The sequence below is a fragment of the Microtus oregoni genome, unplaced genomic scaffold, assembly GCF_018167655.1.
Source record: "Microtus oregoni isolate MIOR12 unplaced genomic scaffold, Mior012 000034F_ref0000314, whole genome shotgun sequence".
NCBI classification, from domain to species: domain Eukaryota; kingdom Metazoa; phylum Chordata; class Mammalia; order Rodentia; family Cricetidae; genus Microtus; species Microtus oregoni.
This window is the reverse complement of record NW_024543093.1, coordinates 10,713,951-10,732,979: the sequence shown is the minus strand read 5'-3', so window position 1 is coordinate 10,732,979 and position 19,029 is coordinate 10,713,951. Positions and strand designations below refer to the sequence as shown.

The following is a 19,029-nucleotide window of genomic DNA, read 5'->3' as shown; positions in this document are numbered from 1 at the left end:
GCAGACATGAATACAAAAAATCAAGTTGACAGCACCAACGTTAAAACAATGTCAGGACGGAGCAAAATCTGCCTCACACAACAGGCTGCTCCAGTCACCACCAGGGTTCTCAAAATACCCCAGCAGACAGGCTTCCTGTGATCTCAACAGCTCCTTCCCATCTTACAGACAAGGAACTGAGGCTCAAAGGCAGTAAGGACCCACCCCAGAGCTGCGCTGATATATAAATGGTATGGCTGCCTGGCCCTCATGACCTGGACCCTTCTTATAACCAGTTGCTGCCTTTGAGAACATGGTTACTACCGGCTGAGAATGAGCCAGAGCAGGTTCCTCGGACCAACTGCAGCTTCATCTTCTCTTTTTGAGACAGTGACAAAATGGGACATGATTTCAGGACCATTCTGCTGATTGTGAGTGTTTAAAAGGCTCATCTTCAGGGCAGTGAACTCAGACAGGTCCAGCGTCACAGCTGCCTTCCTTGGGTTTCAGTACTGAGCATGTAACCCTCACGGACCCTCCTGCTATAAGAACCAGGTCCAATTGTGCACAGTGCACCAGTCTACTCACTGCTTACTGGCTCACTCACATTTTGAGAGCAGAACACAGCACAGAACAGCATACCAGGTACCATATGCGGTGCACTCCACGACTGCTTGTTATACTCTGAGTAAGGAATGTCTCATACAGGGATCAGTGTTTGACCAGTTAGGCTCTGGGTAGTAGCTCTGTTTTGGGAGGCTATGGATTCTACTGGATGTGAGGCCCAGTTGGCAGACACAGGGTCATGGGAGGACTTTAAGAGCTACAGCGAGCCTCTGCTTCTGGCCCAGGACCACCTCCAGCACAGTTCACTGCTTCCTGGTGTGTCACAATGAGAGCCAGAGGCCATATGCTCCTGCAATCATGCCTTCTGCTCCAAGGTGGACTGAACCTTCTCACACCATAAATCAAAATAAATCCTACCTCCCTTAAAAAATTTTTTAAGTATCTCATCACAACGACAAGAAATGTAATTAAAACACTGCTTCTGGCAACAAGAGCCAGCTCATCTGGTGACTCCACAGACATGAATGACCTCCAGCAGAAAACCCCAGGCTCTGTGGATGAGTCTGCTCCACCAGATCTTGTGGGTTCAAAGCCCTGGACTCCATGTTGTCATGTGAGGTCCTCAGGATACCCAGACAGTAGGGCAGACTTCTGTCAGCCACCTGTTACTGTGCCTGCTCCAGAAGGCCATAGAGGATGGTCCCAGCAGTGAGGCCACATAAAGAGACAGGCCCTGAGGGAGGAGCACTCTGATGACATCTCTGGCACCCTGATGTGCAGGGTAGCCCTGGGAAGTACAGTCTCACAGCAAATCTTCCTACTCACACTTGAAGTTCCTGTGTGACCCTGTCCTCCTGTCCTACCCAGAACAGAGCAGCTGCCCGTTCTCTGGAGCTCACCACCAGAAAGGAGGAACATGTGTCCCAACAGGGCTATGTCCTTTACAAGCTGTTAAGTGTTTGCACAGCAGATCCGAGGGGTCCTCAGTAGTCTCGTCTTTTATTCATGAGATTCCTGTGAATTTTGCACTCCGCTTGCTAACATATCTAAATTCATTTTACACTATAAATAATCCTTTCATTGCTTAAAATCAATACAGTTGACACTAGAGAAAGACATACCACATCCACCCTGTGGATCTGGCCCTCACTCTGCAGCTGCCCCAGGAGTTCTGTGCCTTCATTTCAGAAAGGCTGCATGAATAAGGTGAACACATGGTGACCTAGAAGGCAAGGGTACACCACACCCCAGATGCTAGCTCATCCACCCCCCACATTCTAACCATTCCAAGTACTACTGGTCCCCTAGCCCTGAGGACCCATCTGTGAATCACTGTGGTTTAGGAGTCAGGAACTAAATTTTCTACAGACCCTGTGCCTGCCCCATGATGCACCTTGGCCACTAGAAACAGCCGCCAGGAGTAAATTCAAGTCTGAGACACGTCTTTTGGGCAAGGCCTGAGTGTCAGAGCACACTCTGAGAAAGGTCAGAAGAAAAGGTTTCAGGAATGCCGTGTGGCCACTCAGAGCAGCAGTAAAGATAGGTTCACCAGAACACCTGATGGGGGGGGGGGACAATGTGATGGGTCACAGACAAGGTCACAGAGCCAGGCCAAGAGTGCCCTCTACTGACGGTGAGGTCATTGCTACATGCGCATCAGCAAGGACAGTGTCAGCAGAGGCAGAGCACAACACACACACACATGGTATGGGTGCACATCTATCAAAGAATACCATAAACACACATACTACACACAACACACACACACATGGTATGGGTGCACATCTATCAAAGAATACCATAAACACACATACTACACACAACACACACAGGAACAGTACTAACACACAATACACTCTAATTCAGAAAAATAAAAATGCTATTAAAGCAGGACAGGTGGGGCTCGAGAGATGGCTCAGCAGGTAAGAAAACATGCTGCTCTTTTAGAAGCCTGGAGCTTGGTTCCCAGCACCTCCCTTGGTAGTTCATAACTTCACATAACTTCAGCTCCAGAGGACCCAATGTCCTCTTCTAATCTCTGAGGTCACCTACACACATGTGGCAGATACTCACGGACACATACATGTAAGCATAAAGAAAGAATAAATCTTGAATAAATCCATCAGAGTTCTACCATTCTCAGACTTCAGTAACTGGAGAATCTGCATGTCCCAAGTAAGACACAACCTGAGGACTGTTGTTTACAGTAATATCCATGCCAAGAGTCCCACAGAAGAGCACACGGTGCAGCCCATGTCTAAGTCTCTCTTAGAGGTCCCCTTCCCATGGTTCTCTCTCCCATCCTCTTAGTAAGATCCACTAGTTTAGGACATGTGTGAAAGGGGACACTGCCACTGGCCTGAGGACACAAGCTGAAAGAAAGTGGTCCCCCAAAGCCTGCTGCCTCCACCCATCAGTCTCCTTCCCTTCGCCAGTGGACTGTGCACTCTAAGATACGTCTTGAAGGACTCAAGCCTTGACCACATCACACTGGGGAGAGCAAGGGGTGGGCCTCTTTACAAACACACACTAACAAATGATCAATACCAAAAAGTCTACAAACAGCCAAGAAAAGACTGTTGGGGGCTGGGGAGGAGAACTCTGCTCCTCACAGGAAGACCTGCATAAAAGGAGACACCGTAAGCAACATGTTCTAATCCTAGTATGTGGTGCTTTCGAATGAATTCCTATTTAATTTACAGAAACATGAATACCTAGTAGTTTGTGGGTAATGTGCATTCAAAAAGAAAAAAAAAGACACAAGTATTCACTTGCAAAGTAAGTTAGTCCTCCCTGAGAAGGCTGTCTGTTTTCAGTTACATGTGGCAGGGCTGTGCTATGTAGCAAAGGCTTTCTGGAGGCATTTGGAAAGAAGAGTTGGGCACCTGGCTCCATGATGTCACTACAGATCATTCGAATAGCTTAGGGACAACACAAACCATGGTTTAAAGAGCAGAGAACTAAGGAGCTCTAGTCTACCAGCTCCTGCTGGCTGCACTAAACAGAAAGAGCTCAACATTCTGGAAATCAGGGCTTCCTGCAGACCGAACCTACAGACAGGGTTCCTGGGATTCAGACTTGAATACTGTCCAACTTCCTCCTTCCCAGAGCTGGCAACAGACGAGGACAATACTGAACGGTGGGCCAGGCTGCCTTTAACATCTAGTGGGGAAAAAGCCAGTTTCGCAAAGATCTGACATTCGGGGTAACTGGAAGGAACTAACGTACATGGCAGCAAACCAGGATGAAGGCTTCCTCTTCATACCAGTCTGCCACTGCTGCTGTTGCTGCTAATACTGCAGGTAAGCAGCTCAAACACTGCCAGCCTCATACTGCCTGAGGAGCTGGCAAGACCCAAGTGGAAAGTCAAGAAAATCTGACATTCAGACCCAGAAGCCCTAGGAACTTAATTCTACCCACAACCAAGGATGGCAACAAGACTCCAAATCCAGTCCCACCTAACACTTGCCATGAGACTTAGCAGAATATCTGCTAAGCCATCGTTATGTACCTCTGGACCCTGGGTGCAGAAGTGCTGCCTCATAGCCCATCTTTGTGGCAGCTTCTCAAAGTACACTGAATTGTGCAGGGGGTGCTGTAGTACCAAAGCCTACAGAAGGCAGCTGCTTCAGATCCCAGCAGTTGGAAGGAAAGTTAAAAAGAAACAGTGATTCATGTGTCTCCCTTGAGTCTTCCTGATATTTAGCTTCTTTGGGTCTGTGGATTATAACATGATTATCCCTTACTTTATGGTGAATCTCACCATGAAGTGGAAACAGAGAAGACATCACAGGTAGACGGGGGAGAGGTCTGGATGGAGAGGTGTGCGTGGGAACAGGAGGATCAGGTTGGTGAGGATGGAGGGAGAGAGCACTGGGAAAGACAACTGGAACCAGGGGCATCTCTGGGATGAGCTGGAAATGTGGTGCGATGGGAAGGAACTCCTAGGAGTCTATGAGGGTGACTTGGCTAAGACTCCTAGCAATGGCAACTGCAGAGCATGAGCTGGCCATCTCCTGTGAAGAGACTGGGACCCCAACCCAGCCACAGAGCCTCTCATCTACAAGTTACCCTGCCTACAAGATATTCTGAGACAAAGGGGGCGCAAAAATTATAGGAATGATTAGTCCAGCTAAAGACCCATACTATGAAAGGGAGCCCACCCTTAGCACTGCTGGAGGGCCAGGACCCAAAGGCTGGACAGCCCAGAGACCTAGGATAGAAGTAAACATGACTGGCAAAAAGGAAGAAAAGCCAATGAAATAACTTCTCGTGATATTCTGCTGTACTCATAGATAGCTGCCTAGCCCAATTATCATCAGAGAGGCTTTACCCAACAACTGATGGAAACAGATGCAGAGACCCACAGCCAAACATTAGGTTGCCCCTCAGGGAATCCTGTGGAGGAGAAGGAAGAAGGCTTGTGGGAGCCAAAGGGCCAAGAAAACACACAGGATCAGCTAACGTGGGCTCGTAGGGGCTCACAGAGACTGAACTGAACATAGGGCCAACCAGAGAACTTGTGTGAGATTGACCCAGACCTCTGCACACGTGTTACAGCTGTGGAGCCTGGTCTTTTTGTGGGGTTTCTAACAGAGGGAGCAGAGATTATCTTTAATTCTGTTGCCTGCTTTTGGGACTCTTACTGGATTGCCTCGTCCAGCCTTAATAGGAGAGGAGGAGCCTAGTCTTACTGCAACTTGCTATCAGCCATGGCTGGATGATATACATGAGAGACCTGGACTTTCCTGAAAAGAAAGAGGAAGAAGTAGATGGGGGAAGAGAGGAGGATGGGGCAGAGACTAGGAGGAGACAACAGAGGAAGCAGAAACTGTAATCAGGCTGGGAAAAATAATTAATTTTAAAAATGGAAATAAAGCCAGGTGGTGGTGGTGCATGCCTTGAATCCCAGCACTTGGGAGGCAGAGATAGGCAGATCTCTGTGGGTTCGAGGCCAGCCTGGTCTATAGAGCTAGTTCCAGAACAGGCTCCAAAGCTATAGAACAACCCTGTCTCAAAAACCCAAAAAGAAATGGAGATCAACAAAAATGGTATGAATTCAACAGTCCGTTGCAGAGTCCATGACAGGCACCAAGGCCTAGAAGGAAGTGAGAAGTGCTCACATTCTGGCAGAAGACACAGCAAGGCTGCCCCGGCCTCGGCCTGCAGAGTGAAGCTGGCCCTGCCAACAGATGGGTATGGCAGACTGTGAGAGGAGTGATACAAGGTGAGGCAAGAGCTGTTGAGAGGAGTCAGCAACAATGATGACTGGAAAGCTCAGTTCTGCACACCAAATCTAAACAGGCTAATCTCAGGACGTCATGCCTGGGAGGGTGGTATGGCCAGAAGGACAGTAAGCCTCTGGAGACAACAGAGAGCCTCTGGAGACAACAGAGAGCCTCTGGAGACAGAGAGCCTAGGCAGACAAAAAGTTTGTGGAGGACAGCAAGCCTATGAAGGACAATGTTCCTGGAGGCCCTAATCCTGAGACCTCCAGAGAGATACCCAGTGAATTCATGAACCCATGTGACCCATAGTTCCTGCTGTCTTCCATCCCTCTCTGAATGGATGCCCATAGTGACCATACCTGGTTACCACTGTGCACAGCCTGTGGGGCAGCCAATCACCTGGGGCCTCAAGTCACCAGCTGGAGAGCAACTGTGTCTGAGTGGCTGTGCTGCAAATAGCATCAGAGTAGGCTCTGCCCCCACCCCCTCTCTTGGTGCATCCTGGATACCCGGCACGTCCTGTGGCTAGGCCTCTGAAGTAAAGGACTAGGTCTGCCACAGCCAGGGCTCACCTCACACAACCCCAAGTACACGACCCTGAGTGCAGCAGGACCTGCAGTCTGCTCAGAGCTGGGTTGATGTGGCCAAGGGAAGGAATGTCCTGTGACCGTGAGCACCGCACAATATGTCAAAGTGAAGGTGACTTGATCTAATCATAAAGATCAGCCTTGATGGAGGAAGGTCATTGGTTAATTAATGAAGAAACTGCTTGGCCTGATAGGTTAGAACATAGGTGGGTGTAGTAAACAGAACAGAATGCTGGGAGGAAGAGGAAGTGAGGCAGATACCATGCCGCTCCTCTTCAGGGCAGACACGATGAAGCTCTGACCCAAGATGGACATAGGCTAGAATCTCCCTGGTAAGTCACCACTTCGTGGTGCTACACACATTAATAGAAAGGGTTAATCAAGATGTGCGAGTTAGCCAGTAAGAGGCTAGAGCTAATGGGCCAAGCAGTTTTTAAATGAATACAATTTGTGTGTTGTTATTTCAGGGCATAAGCTAGCCAGGCGGCCGGGAGCCAGGTGGCAGGAACGCAGCCCGCTGCTCCTTTCAACACAGCCTCAGGTCTAAACGTGGCTTCCTGGAGACCACTGTCTTGATGCACAGAGCACAGCTCTCTTTAAGTATGAACAGCTGCAGTTTCCCTAAAGGAGGAGGGCTGGATTAGGTGGAGGCAGAATGCTGGGATGGATGTGGCAGCCACAGAACAGAAGCAATGATCAGATCGAGGTGACTACATACAGGTCACCTTCAGAGGTAAACAGAGTCTGCTCAAGTGATGTGGGGCAGCATTTGCAGCACTGTTCAACACAGCAGCTAGGTAGGGGTATGACAAATTCACCATCTCAGACACACCAAGATGAAGACATGCGGGAAAGCTGTGTCCACAGACAGAGCAGCAGGTAGACTAACACCTCCTAAAGCAGCTCCATGATGAAGGGGAAGTCTAGGGTGGGGCAGTTTGAATTAGAATCATACATATGATTGCTTGTTCACAGTTGGTGGAACTGTTTGGAAAGGATTAGAAGGTGTGGCCTTATTGGAGGGTGTGTGTCACTGGAAGTGGGCTTTGACGTTTCAGAAGCACATTCCATTAACAGTTAGCTCTCTCCCTCTGCCTCACAGTCATTGTAATAACAGGTACACTCTCAGCTACTGCTCCCGTGCCATGTCTTCCTGTCTGCCTGCCGCCATGCTCCCCAACATGATGCTCATGGACTCACCTTCTGAAACTGTAAGCGTGTTCTTAAATGCTTTTTGTATAAACTGCCTTGGTCAGGGTGTTTCTTCACAGCAATAGAAGAGTAACTAAGGTAGGGAAATTCAATGTGAAGGCCTTCCCAACAAATGGAGTAACATAATGTAAAAAGCTAAGAGTAAAAAATGAAGGATATGGGGAACACCAGGGTGTGTCAGCACACACTCTGTAACACAAGCACATGGAAGGTTAAGAACTCAAGACCAACTTGGGCTATGGAGGAAGAAAGAAAGGAAAAAGGTTCCAGTGGAGAAAAAGGCCTCTCAGAAAACTTCTTTTGCTTTTCTGACCTAAATAAGAGACTGTATATTTAAAATACAGACAGGATGGCTTGAAGTTGAGACAGAAAGAAGTGAACATGAGCATACTCAGGAGGCAGAGTCTAATCAGAAGGTGCCTGAAGGCTTCCTGGTAGACACCCAACAGAAAGCAATGGACCCCGGCATCAGAGGGTCTCCTCTGAAACCGGCATCAGAAGTCAGCGAATAGACAAAGCAAGGACAGCTGAGGGAGAAGTGAGGTTAGCTCACTGCCTGTCTGACACAAAAGCTGAAGGCCCCAGAGACTGGAGCATTAGGTTACAGGCGGAGGCCTGCAGGCACATGGATAGACACTGGCATGTGCACGCAGCACTGCTGCTGTCAGAGAAGGCTGCATGGCAGCTGAGGACACCCAGTGTCCCCAACATCAGGGAGTAGGAAGGAGGCAAGTCGTTGCCACGCTTGGGGTTGTGTGGCTCACACCAGAGCAGAGTGCAACTTTTAGGACCTAGTAGTGTTCCTGGAATAAAAAACAACCCTGGACCACAAACATCTACTCCAAGTGTCACAGTATGTAAGGGTAGCGCCTAGGTAAATGGCCACAACTTCTAAATTGCCCACAGACCCATTAGCAATATAAAATCACTGTCACATGACACCCCCAGCTGACACACACACAGAATAATAAGCAGGGCACTTACTTTTGTTGTAGCAGGTGGCCAGCACGCCTTTATCTGCTGGGCTGGCACTGATGTGCCAGATCTCACCAGCTTGATGGAGGAGGACATTTTTATTTATAATGTTATTTTCATCATCAAAATCTATGATATGGATCTACAAATAGAAGAAAAGGACAATCAGCATCTCAAAGGCTTTCCTCAGCACCTTAATAAGCACCGTGATTATAAAGAACCACATGCAAACGTAGTGATGGCTGCACTTTGAACAGGACACCCCTGCAGTTCAGTTCTCACAGACCCCCTCCCAAGGGCAGAGGGGAAAAGCCCCACAGAGTGCTTCCACAATGCCAAGCTGTATAATGCTGCCAGCTGCTTTTCTCCCATCTAAAAACCTCAGATGCTAAAGCCTCTGCTCTCAAGAGGCTGAGGGATGAGGGCACGCTAGTATCAACCTCGCAGTTTCTCGGGCCTGCTCTGTGGTTGCAGGGAGGACAGAAAATGGCAAAGGAATGCTGTCAGCTGAGGTCCAGGGTGGCCATGGGGGCTGGTGCCCAGCAGGAACCAGGTGAGCTGGCCATGGGGGCTGGTGCCCAGCAGGAACCAGGTGAGCTGGCCATGGGGGCTGGTGCCCAGCGGGAATCAGGTGAGCTGGCCATGGGGGCTGGTGCCCAGCGGGAACCAGGTGAGCTGGCCGTGGGGGCTGGTCCCCAGTGGGAACTAGGTGAGCTATACTGGTCCCTCTATTATGGGCAAGACTCAACTCAAGGCAGCAGTGACTGAGGTAGGTGGGACTTTGTTTTAGTACATTTTTATTTCTTTTTAAAAGTGAGGCCAGCATATCAGCACCCATGGTTATACACTATTAATTACCAGACTGTGAAATTCAGGTCTCTGAGTAACAAGGGTAACTACACCATCTCCACGCTTTACTAGAGAAAAATTAGAGGAAATATAATGATTTTCACATTCAATCTCTGACCAGCACTCAAGCCAGTAGAAGACGTTCACAAAAATATACATATACTAAGAAAATGCATGGCTCTACAGGTTTCTTCCAAGAAAGCTCCCCATTGGCATTGATTACTGTAATGAAAGGGTCAAAGCCACCTTGATGCCCAGGATGAGTTCAGATGTTTGTCTGTACTTAGCTGTGGTAGGACCCCATGGTAGTACCTGGTAGACTATTTAGCAGTGTGGAAAGATGTCCATAATACAGATTTAAGAAGACAGGAACAACCGGGCGATGGTGGCGCACGCCTTTAATCCCAGCACTCGGGAGGCAGAGGCAGGCAGATCTCTGTGAGTTCGAGACCAGCCTGGTCTACAAGAGCTAGTTCCAGGACAGGCTCCACCTCCACAGCCACAGAGAAACCCTGTCTCGAAAAACCAAAAAAAAAAAAAAAAAAAAAAAAAAAAAAAAGAAGACAGGAACATAAAAAGGACTACACCAAACATGACACCCATTTTTGTTTAAAAAAGCACACGTGTCCCCAGCTGAGGAGAATTAAAAGAGTCTCTCTGGAGGTAGGAGTCACAGTCTTTGCCTTTGACGTTACGGGCTTTGCATTTTTAATGGTTTTTCTAATGACAAATATGTGTGACTTTTGCTATCAAAACAAACTTTTCTTTTCTTTTGAGACAGGGTTTCTCTGTAGCTTTGGAGCCTGTTCTAGAACTCACTCTATAGATCAGGCTGGCCTCAAACCCTCAGAGATCCGCCTGCCTCTGCCTCCCAAGTGCTGGGATTAATGGTGTGTGCCAAAGCAAACACTTAATACTAAAGTTTTTGCACAATAGCTAACAGCATATTTGTGTGGTGTGGCTTCAGAAGGCCTTTTGCTCATCCTCGATTCTTCCTCCTCTGCAGTGTTTAGTATAAAAATGGCCCCATCCTCTTCCAAGAATTGCTCTGCACTCATCAGTGTGGAATGCAATCTCAGCAGTGGCCTAAAATGGCTGGTGCCGGCCATGTACAATGTTGAGCAGGCCAGTTAGCACAAGCAAACCCAGCACACACAGACAGTGCCCTTCCCTGTGAGAAAAAGCAGGAGTGTCTGTGAGTTTCTTCCTGCCCTTGAGCTCAGTTCAACCGAAGATGAGACAAATTTAAAGTAACAGAGACCATGAGTGGTAGGGCTGCTAAGGACTGGGGACACTGGACAAAACAAATCAAAAGTGGGTGGTGGCACACGCCCTTAATCCCAGCACTGGAGAGGTAGAGGCAGGTAGATCTCTGTGAGGTTGAGGCCAGCCTGGCCTACAGAGCAAGTACTAGGCCAGCAAGGACTATATGGTGAGATCCTGTTACAAAAAGTTAAAAGTCAGAACCAGGGTCCCACAAGATGGCTCATGAAGCAAAGGCACTTGCCACCTGACCTGATGGCTTCAATTTGATCCCTCGAGCCTAGATGGGGAAAGGAAAGACCTGACTTCCATACGTTGTCCTCTGACTTCTCACACACAATAAGTAAACGGGAAGATGGCTTGGTGAGGGAAGTGCTTGCCAGACAAGCAAGAGGACCTGATTCGGATTCCCCAGAACCCAGGTAAAAACGTGTGAATGCAGGCATATGCAACCCCAACACAGTGGGGTGGAGACAGGACCCCACAGCTCACAGCTGGTCTATGGGGAGTGGGCTAAGTATAGTAAGGAGATCCTGTCTCAAAAATAGGATTAAAGGGGGCCCCTGCCATCCATTGCTGCCCTCACAGGTACTCACAGAACCTGGACCCACACCCATCAAAGCTACACACTTAAAGAGCCTCTTGGCTCTGGTGGCGCCCCATGCAGATCCTAACACACCGACTGCTGCCTTTTCCAGTCTTCCACGGGCCTGGCCCAGGTGAAGAAATGTCTCCCCCAGCCACTCACAAGCTCTCACTGCCTGAAGCCCCATGACTACAACCAGCTCTCAACTCAGGTCAGTGACAATGACAGTCCTCCTGGGCCAAAGCTGGAAAAGGCAGGCCATTTTCATGGTCATGTCTCACTAATTTTCTCTAATGATACCAAAAACACTACAGTCTGTTTCCCTCTATCACATGAGGCAGGAAACCTGAGTTCCAGCCTGAATTCTGCCACTTCCTGGCTGTGTTACCTTAAGCGAGTCAGCAAGTCCTTCTGGGCTCTTACTTCAACATTTGTAAATTTACAGAATTGGATTTCTAAATCCGTTTAGCTAAAACCAATGTCCATCCTTCATCTATGAATGTAATTTAAAAAATGGCAACATTATTAAATAAGTCACACTTTCCCCAATGTGTATTAGGTGAAGGCTGTGGCTCCCTACATATACTAATTTCCTTGAGTCTTCCACCCCAGGACATGAACACCAAAGATGCTTGTCAGCACAGAGGATCCAACATACCCTAAATCCCAGGACCCCAAGATCTGTGACTGTGTCTTTCAAAGCAATGAGTAAGATGAATATTCTTTTGTGTCATGAAGCCAAGGCTAGCGAGATAACTGATCAGATGCCACCAGCTGTCTCTTTAGTGCCTCATTTAGATGTAAGCCTAAAGCTCAGAAATACCTAAGTATAGCATTTTTTAACCTTTATTTTTATTTTATCTATATGGGTATTTTGCCTCTAGGTGGGGCTGCATACTACATGCATGCAGTGCCTGTGGAGGCCAGGAGAGGGCATCTGATCCCTTGGGCCTGGAGATACAGATGGTTGTGAGCCCCCTTGTGGATGCTGAGAATCAAACCTGGGTTCTCCACAAGAGCAGCCAGTGTTCCTATTGTTAACCCATCTCTCCAACCTCAAGTACAGCATGATGGGGGCATAATCAATTCATCATGAGAGACAAGAATTCTCAGACAATGAAGAGCGTGACTTGCAAAGGCAATAAACTGAGAACGGGACTGGCCATCTTGGTCTCTGTCTCTCCTGATATGATTCACATGTCTAGCCTGCTCCACGTAGACAATCTCAGGAAGAGTAACCAGCAGTGAGTCCTGGGGTGCTCAGGAGTGCTGATAAAGTGGACTGCTGGGAAGTCCTTGACCTGCACACACCTGCACAGCTCCTGGATGGATTTCCCTTCACAATTCTGCAGACCCTTCGTGTGCCACTGTATTACAACATACCCCCAGCTGAGGGCCATAGCACACACAGGACAAGGACCCATGAGCTCTATGGAAAGTTCTGGGGTATTGACTTCAAGTCCCTCTAGCAGGCAAACTGGCAATGTGTTTTGAGGCAGATCTCCCTGACATCCAAACCTAAACGCCCATGGGATCCACTCTGGCAAAAATCACAGAACTGGAGCTGCAGGCACCAAAGTCCCACACATTATCATTTTTTTTCAAAGAAAAATAATTTGATTGGATTGCCTACAAATATAACAAATGCCAAACAAAGTCTAGGACATTGTAGTATTTCCTTGTAAAATAAGCAAATGTGTTTTTTGTATTAGAAATAACCATGGGGGCTGGAAAGACAGCTCAGCCATTAAGAGCATGTACTGCTTCTGCAGAGGACTAGGGCACCTCTGACCTTCTCGACTCCTGCACTTGTAGGCTCATACCCCAAACAGATGCACACACATACACATAATTAAAACTAAAGCTAAAAGAATTAAAAGACTGTTACCAAGGTGTCTAACCTTCCTTAACATAAAGTCATCTGTGACAACTACTTAGTGACAGGGTGACAGGCATTAAAAGACCCTTAGTCCTCAGAAAATGTCCAATGAGTGTCACAGAAGAGTGGGATAGAATTGGGGGAAAATAGATACAGGAAAGAACTGACCAGAACCCTACAAGAGGAGCCCTACACTGAAGCCACTTAACCCAGAGGACAGGTAGGAGCAGAGTCAACAGCTGCTTCCAAGCTAGGGAAGAAGAAGGGGATGCTGTCCCATGGCACAACTGGAGAGAGGCAGGCTCAGAAACCCTGGGAAGGAATCTGGAAGTTCCCACATGCCCTGTGGGTAGATTCAGAGACCACAAACACGTATCTTTTTTAAAAAAGACTTTATTTTCTATGTCTGGCTGTTTTGCCTAAATATTTATCCGCGTACCACATGTTTCTAGTGCCCAAAGCAGCCAAAAGAGAGCATTGGATTCCCTGGAACTAGAGTTACCAGTGGCTGTGAACTACCATGTGGGCGCTGGGAACCAAACCTAGGTCCACTGAAAAAGTAGCCAGTGCTCTAAACTTCTGAGCCATCTCTCCACATCCCCCTACCCACCACTAAAAGCATTTTCAGTTGTATTTTTTCTCAGCCCATTATTTTTTAATTATATGTATGTGTCTGAGTGGGGGTTTGTGCACGTGAGCACAGAGCATGAAGAGGCCAGAAGATGGCACTGGATATCCCTGGGCTAGAGCTACAGGCAGTTGTCCCTGACCTGAGTGCCAGAAACTGAACTCGGGTTTCTGCAAGAACAATATGTGTTGTTAACCACTGGGCCAATCTTTCTAGCCCCTCAAACACACATTTTCATGAAAAATTTTAACAGCTTTGCTCTTAATCCTGCCCCATCTCCCCCATAAAAATAGAGTTTTTGTATTCTTCCTATATAGCCCAGGCTGGCCTTGAACAAGTGATCCTCCTGCCTCGGTTTCTCAAGTGTTGGTTTTTTTTTTTTTAACATTTTATTTATTTATTATGTATACAATATTCTGTCTGTGTGTATGTCTGCAGGCCAGAAGAGGGCACCAGACCTCATTACGGATGGTTGTGAGCCACCATGTGGTTGCTGGGAATTGAACTCAGAACCTTTGGAAGAGCAGGCAATGCTCTTAACCACTGAGCCATCTCTCCAGCCCCAAGTGTTGGTTTTTATAGCCGTGAGTCACCATGTCCCTCAGCGAGCAGAGAGAATGAACACTAGCCCACGGAGCGTGTCCAGAGTAAGGAAGGAGGCTGCCGCCCTACTGGCACACCTAAAGTGCACATTTCCATGTTCTGATCACTTCTCGGCTTTTCTGAGTACCACTGAAGCTAACATTATACACAAAGCTTATTCTAGGCTGTAGATACGAAAATTTCATGTTAGGTGACAGATGTTCACTTACAGAACTCTGTCTAGAAATGACTGCCATTCTACACTCCTCAGCAGCACACACAAGTGACACTTCACCAAGCCTATGCCGCACCAGTATTCATCAACAACTGTTAACACCATCACCTATGTGAAAATATTAGCTGGATAGAGGCCTTCTACCATGACTACCATGGCCTTACATACCTTTCTTTTCCGAGTATCAAGAATAATGTACATTTTCATGGTGTCTATGGTTTCTCTGTGAGGTTCATAAAGCAGGCATGTTTATTTCCATTTTGATGAGGAAAATGAAGTTCAGCAAAGTTAATCCATTTGTTCAAGGTCATGCAGTTAGTACTAAGCCACAAACTAAATCCAGATCCCCATGTATCTACTGCATTCTCCACACCAGCCAACACCAGCTCCTATGTCCTCGTTGAGATGGGAGCATGACCTGTTCCAGGTTTAGCTACACACAGTACTAGGAGCAGTCAGAAATGACCTAATGATCATGATCCCCAGACTGCTTCTTAATCCTTATACAGTAAAATCTATGCGACCATAAAACCAAACCAAACTATCAAGTAACTAAACACGGCTGGGCGGTGGTGGCACACACCTTTAGTCCCAGCACTCGGGAGGCAAAGGCAAGAGGATCTCTGTGAGTTCAAGTTTAGCCTTGTCTACAGAGAGAGTTCCGGATAGGCTCCAAAGCTACAGAGAAACCCTGCTCAAAAAAAAAAAAACCAAAATAAATAAACAAAGGGTAACTAAACAGGGCTGAGGAAGATGGCACACTCGTTAAACTGCTTGCTGCATGATCATGAAGACCTGAGTTTGGATTGCCAAGAAAAGCCAAGCTTGATGGCACAAACCTACAATCCTAGCACTAGAGAAGCAGAGAGACAGATATCTGAAGCTCACGAATCTGGCCAAATCAATGAGCTCTAGGTTTGATGAACAACCCCATCTCAATATATAAGATACTGCCTGGCATGGTGGCACACATCTCTAATCTCAGCACTTAGGAAGCAGAGGCAGACAGATCTCTTGGAGTTTGAGGCCAGCTTGATCTACATAGTTCCAGGTCTTACTCTGTTATTTTTACACACACACACACACACACACAGAGAGAGAGAGAGAGAGAGAGAGAGAGAGAGAGAGAGAGAGAGAAAGATTGAGAAAATACAATTGAAGAAGATACCCAAAGTCAGTCTCTAACTTCACACATACACATGCACCTATGCATACACACACACAAACACGTACATACACCATACATACACATAAAAAAGAAGCACTAAACAGAACGTTTAAATTATTGTACTCGATGATTATACAGTTGGATAATAGCTAAGACTTGGAAATATATACTTAAATCTAATGAAAATTTTGTTTGTATGGCATTAAATTTTTTTAAGTGTTGCTTGAAAAATCAAGAGCAAAATGGCTATGAAACTAAGAATAAGCTTAGTAATTAACATGTATACATTTGTCAGAAATAGTTACCTGATTATCATATTTAAGAGACTGTGTCCCAACCAAGAAGCGAATGGCATCTGTTTCCGCAGTTTGAGGTGTCAGAGCGCGTGCCTGAGGAGGGAAGAAATGCACACACATTTATGAAGTTAGGCTTAAGAGGCACAGACAAGTCGGCTCTTCTCATCTGCTGTGATGAAGGATAAATCAGCAGTGTCTAGAGGCGACTGCACACTTCCAACACAATTGCACTTCAAATCCGTACGTGAAAGAACTCTAAGTGGGCACTAATCTAAGCAATAAAGATACAAATTATTTACCCAGCAATAGTTAAGTTGTGTAATAAAACCACCATGTCAGCAATAAATAGATTAGTTCAACAAATTACACTTCATCAAACAACACAACACAACAGAAAAGGCTTCCAGCAAATGCAATGCAGGTAGTTTAAGCCCTCTTCCCTGCAGAGAACTAGAAAAGCTGCACAAAATACAGTCTGCCTCAAGACCTCAGAGTCTGTGAAGAGGCCCAGGATTGGCGACACTGAACCTGCAGGTTGAAGTCTGAGGAAAGCTGAGACGAGAACATGCACAGGTCAGGGCCCACCACAGAGAAGCTGGCACAGCCCTCACCACACAGGAACTCGGTAAGAGGGAGCAGAATTGTAACCAGAGCGGCTGTGCATGCTCTCAACCCTTGGTCTGACAGAGGAAGACGGAGCAGACCGCTGTTCCCAGGCTGGGGGAAACCTGCCAGCAGTGAGTCCTCCACAGGAAGGGAACATCCCAAGTGATCATGCAGAAACCTAACCTTCACTCAAAACTGTCATTGCACAGACAAAAAACACCCAGGCAAAAACAAAAGAAAATGGGAAGGGGCAGAAAGTTCAAATGGTCCATTCCCTAGGAAACAGGCCCTGGCATTCTAAGATGTGTCAACCAGGAAAAGCGTCACGGGCATCTGCCAGCTGGGGAGCCCTGAGCTGGATGGCCCCTCAGAGCATAAGCCAACAGCTAGGCTTTATACCACATACCCCAGCTGAGCAACTGGGGCGACAGGTTGTCCCTGCAGAGCGGAATGGGCTTGGGCAAAGTGCCTCTGCAGGTGAAGCCATCTCCAACTACAGGGTCCAACTAAGCTGCCAGCCACTGTCCAGCTCAGAAGTTGTGAGTCTTCATGAAGGTGAAGTCTAGGAAACTGAGGAGAATATAAACTATACCAACTACGATTAGATTAGAGTGTTCAATAATAGACACAAAATTAAAAATTTCATGCTTTGAGAAAAAAGATTGCCCAAGTCTGACCGGTGCTTCCAGCTTGTAAACTAGCTCAGCTCTCTGGATCCAGTCATTACCAGGACCCAGGGCAAGGCCCTGTAGCGCTCACTTTACTTCCTGCTGGGCCCAGAGAAATGTCTACATCCTGACTCCTAGACAGATGGCTGTGCTCAGACACACAGAGAAGGGACTGGAGACAGGGAGACCGTTCAGGATGTTAATCATGCTGGTGCCTGGAACCCGGAACGCTCTTGTGGCCACAGTTAGAGACAAGAAGAAACAAAGCAAGGTCAGAGGTGGAGTGACAGAGGGGAACATCAATCAGTCCTCTAGCTTCATTTGCTCCTACTTACATGTCGGCAATACATGCCCATGATCCCAGGCACAGGGATCATGAGTTCAAGGCCAGGGTGGGCTATCTAATGAAGCTCTCCCTCAGAAATCAAGGTGGGGATCAGCCAATCTGGAGGTCACACAGGTAAGCCACACATTGTTGGTTTGCCATAGATAAGACCTCTGCTGTGTGGGGATACATGCTCCCTGGGCCCCTTTTACTAAGAAGTTATTCTTCACTTAGTGTGCAGTAAGTAGTTCATGGGTGACCAGAGCAGGACAAGAGGTTGGTGTCTGTCTCCTTGGCAGCCTTGCCTTAGGTAATCCTATTATGCTCTGCATAAACAGTGGTCACTGATAAATATTTTGTCCAGAACTATAATATAAGCCTTGTGTGACCTAGACTTAAATCTCTCTCCTCTGGCTTCAAAGCTAAAGATATTTAATCAGCCGTGACTGGAAATTCCAGACCATGGAAAGAGGGAAGAGAAGGGGCACCAGTTCCTGGAAGATCCCTGTCGTTCTTGGAAGAGACATGAACATTTCCCCATTTCTTAGCCACTCCCCTCATAATTGCCACCCATGATCCTTCTGGAAGAGTGATGCTCATTTGTGAACAAAGCTCCGTCTTTTCCTTTTACGTTCTTTATCCTCAACATTCCTCCCTCACGCAGGGTGGTGGTGGCGGCTGCGCACAATTTTAATCCCAGTACTCAGGAGGCAGAGGCAGGCAGATCTCTGTGAATTCAAGGCCAGCCTGGTCTACAGAGCGAGTTCCAGGACAGGCTTCTACACAGAGAAACCGTCTTGAAAAACCAAAACCAACAACATCCCTCCTTCAGATGCTGGGTTTCCAGTGAGAGGAGCCTCCAGTAGCAGTGACGGCGGCTTAAGAAAGACTCCCTCGGACAGCTGTGCTGGCTTTACAGATGGAAGAGGAGCCATGTGCCCAGGACTGTGAGTAGCTCTGGACGCTGGAAAAGGCAGGGTTACAGATGCCCTCATGGAGCTGCCCCAAAGTGACAAAGACCTCCCAGTGAACTGATTTTAGCAGAGTAAAGCCTTTATGGTGCTTCTCTCCTAGGGAACAGGAGGAGCCTCTAAATTTCTGTCCCGTTGTCTACAGCCACTCCCTCACCAGAGCCTCCTTGACAGTCACAGCTGAGCTTCCAATGCTTTTACTATTTATTCATGTACTTTTTCTCTTCTGTCTTTGCAAATCAGTAAGAGAAAGAGTTTAACAGCTGTCTTGACCAACTAGTCTATATCATTTATACCGTTTTTACAATTCGTGCAAATTTCAGATTGCAGAAGACCTAACCACACTATCTCTATCCACATCCTTCCCTAGGGAAAGCAGCATGAAACTCAACTGATGGTATATTTCAATAAAATGGTGGAACTAA

General features: G+C 47.2%; 1 protein-coding gene across 2 annotated transcripts in view; it reads right to left on the bottom strand.

Annotated features, from left to right (window-relative positions):
- The window catches only part of Eipr1 (EARP complex and GARP complex interacting protein 1), a 116,517-nt gene that overhangs the window by 92,156 nt on the left and 5,332 nt on the right, over positions 1–19,029 (bottom strand). For both annotated transcript variants that reach the window (XM_041630295.1, XM_041630296.1), the window contains exons 2-3: positions 16,044–16,127; positions 8,558–8,690 (exon numbers count right to left, since the gene is read on the bottom strand). In XM_041630295.1, the coding sequence (XP_041486229.1) occupies positions 8,558–8,690; positions 16,044–16,127 (217 nt within the window). The remainder of the gene's footprint in view (positions 1–8,557; positions 8,691–16,043; positions 16,128–19,029) is intronic.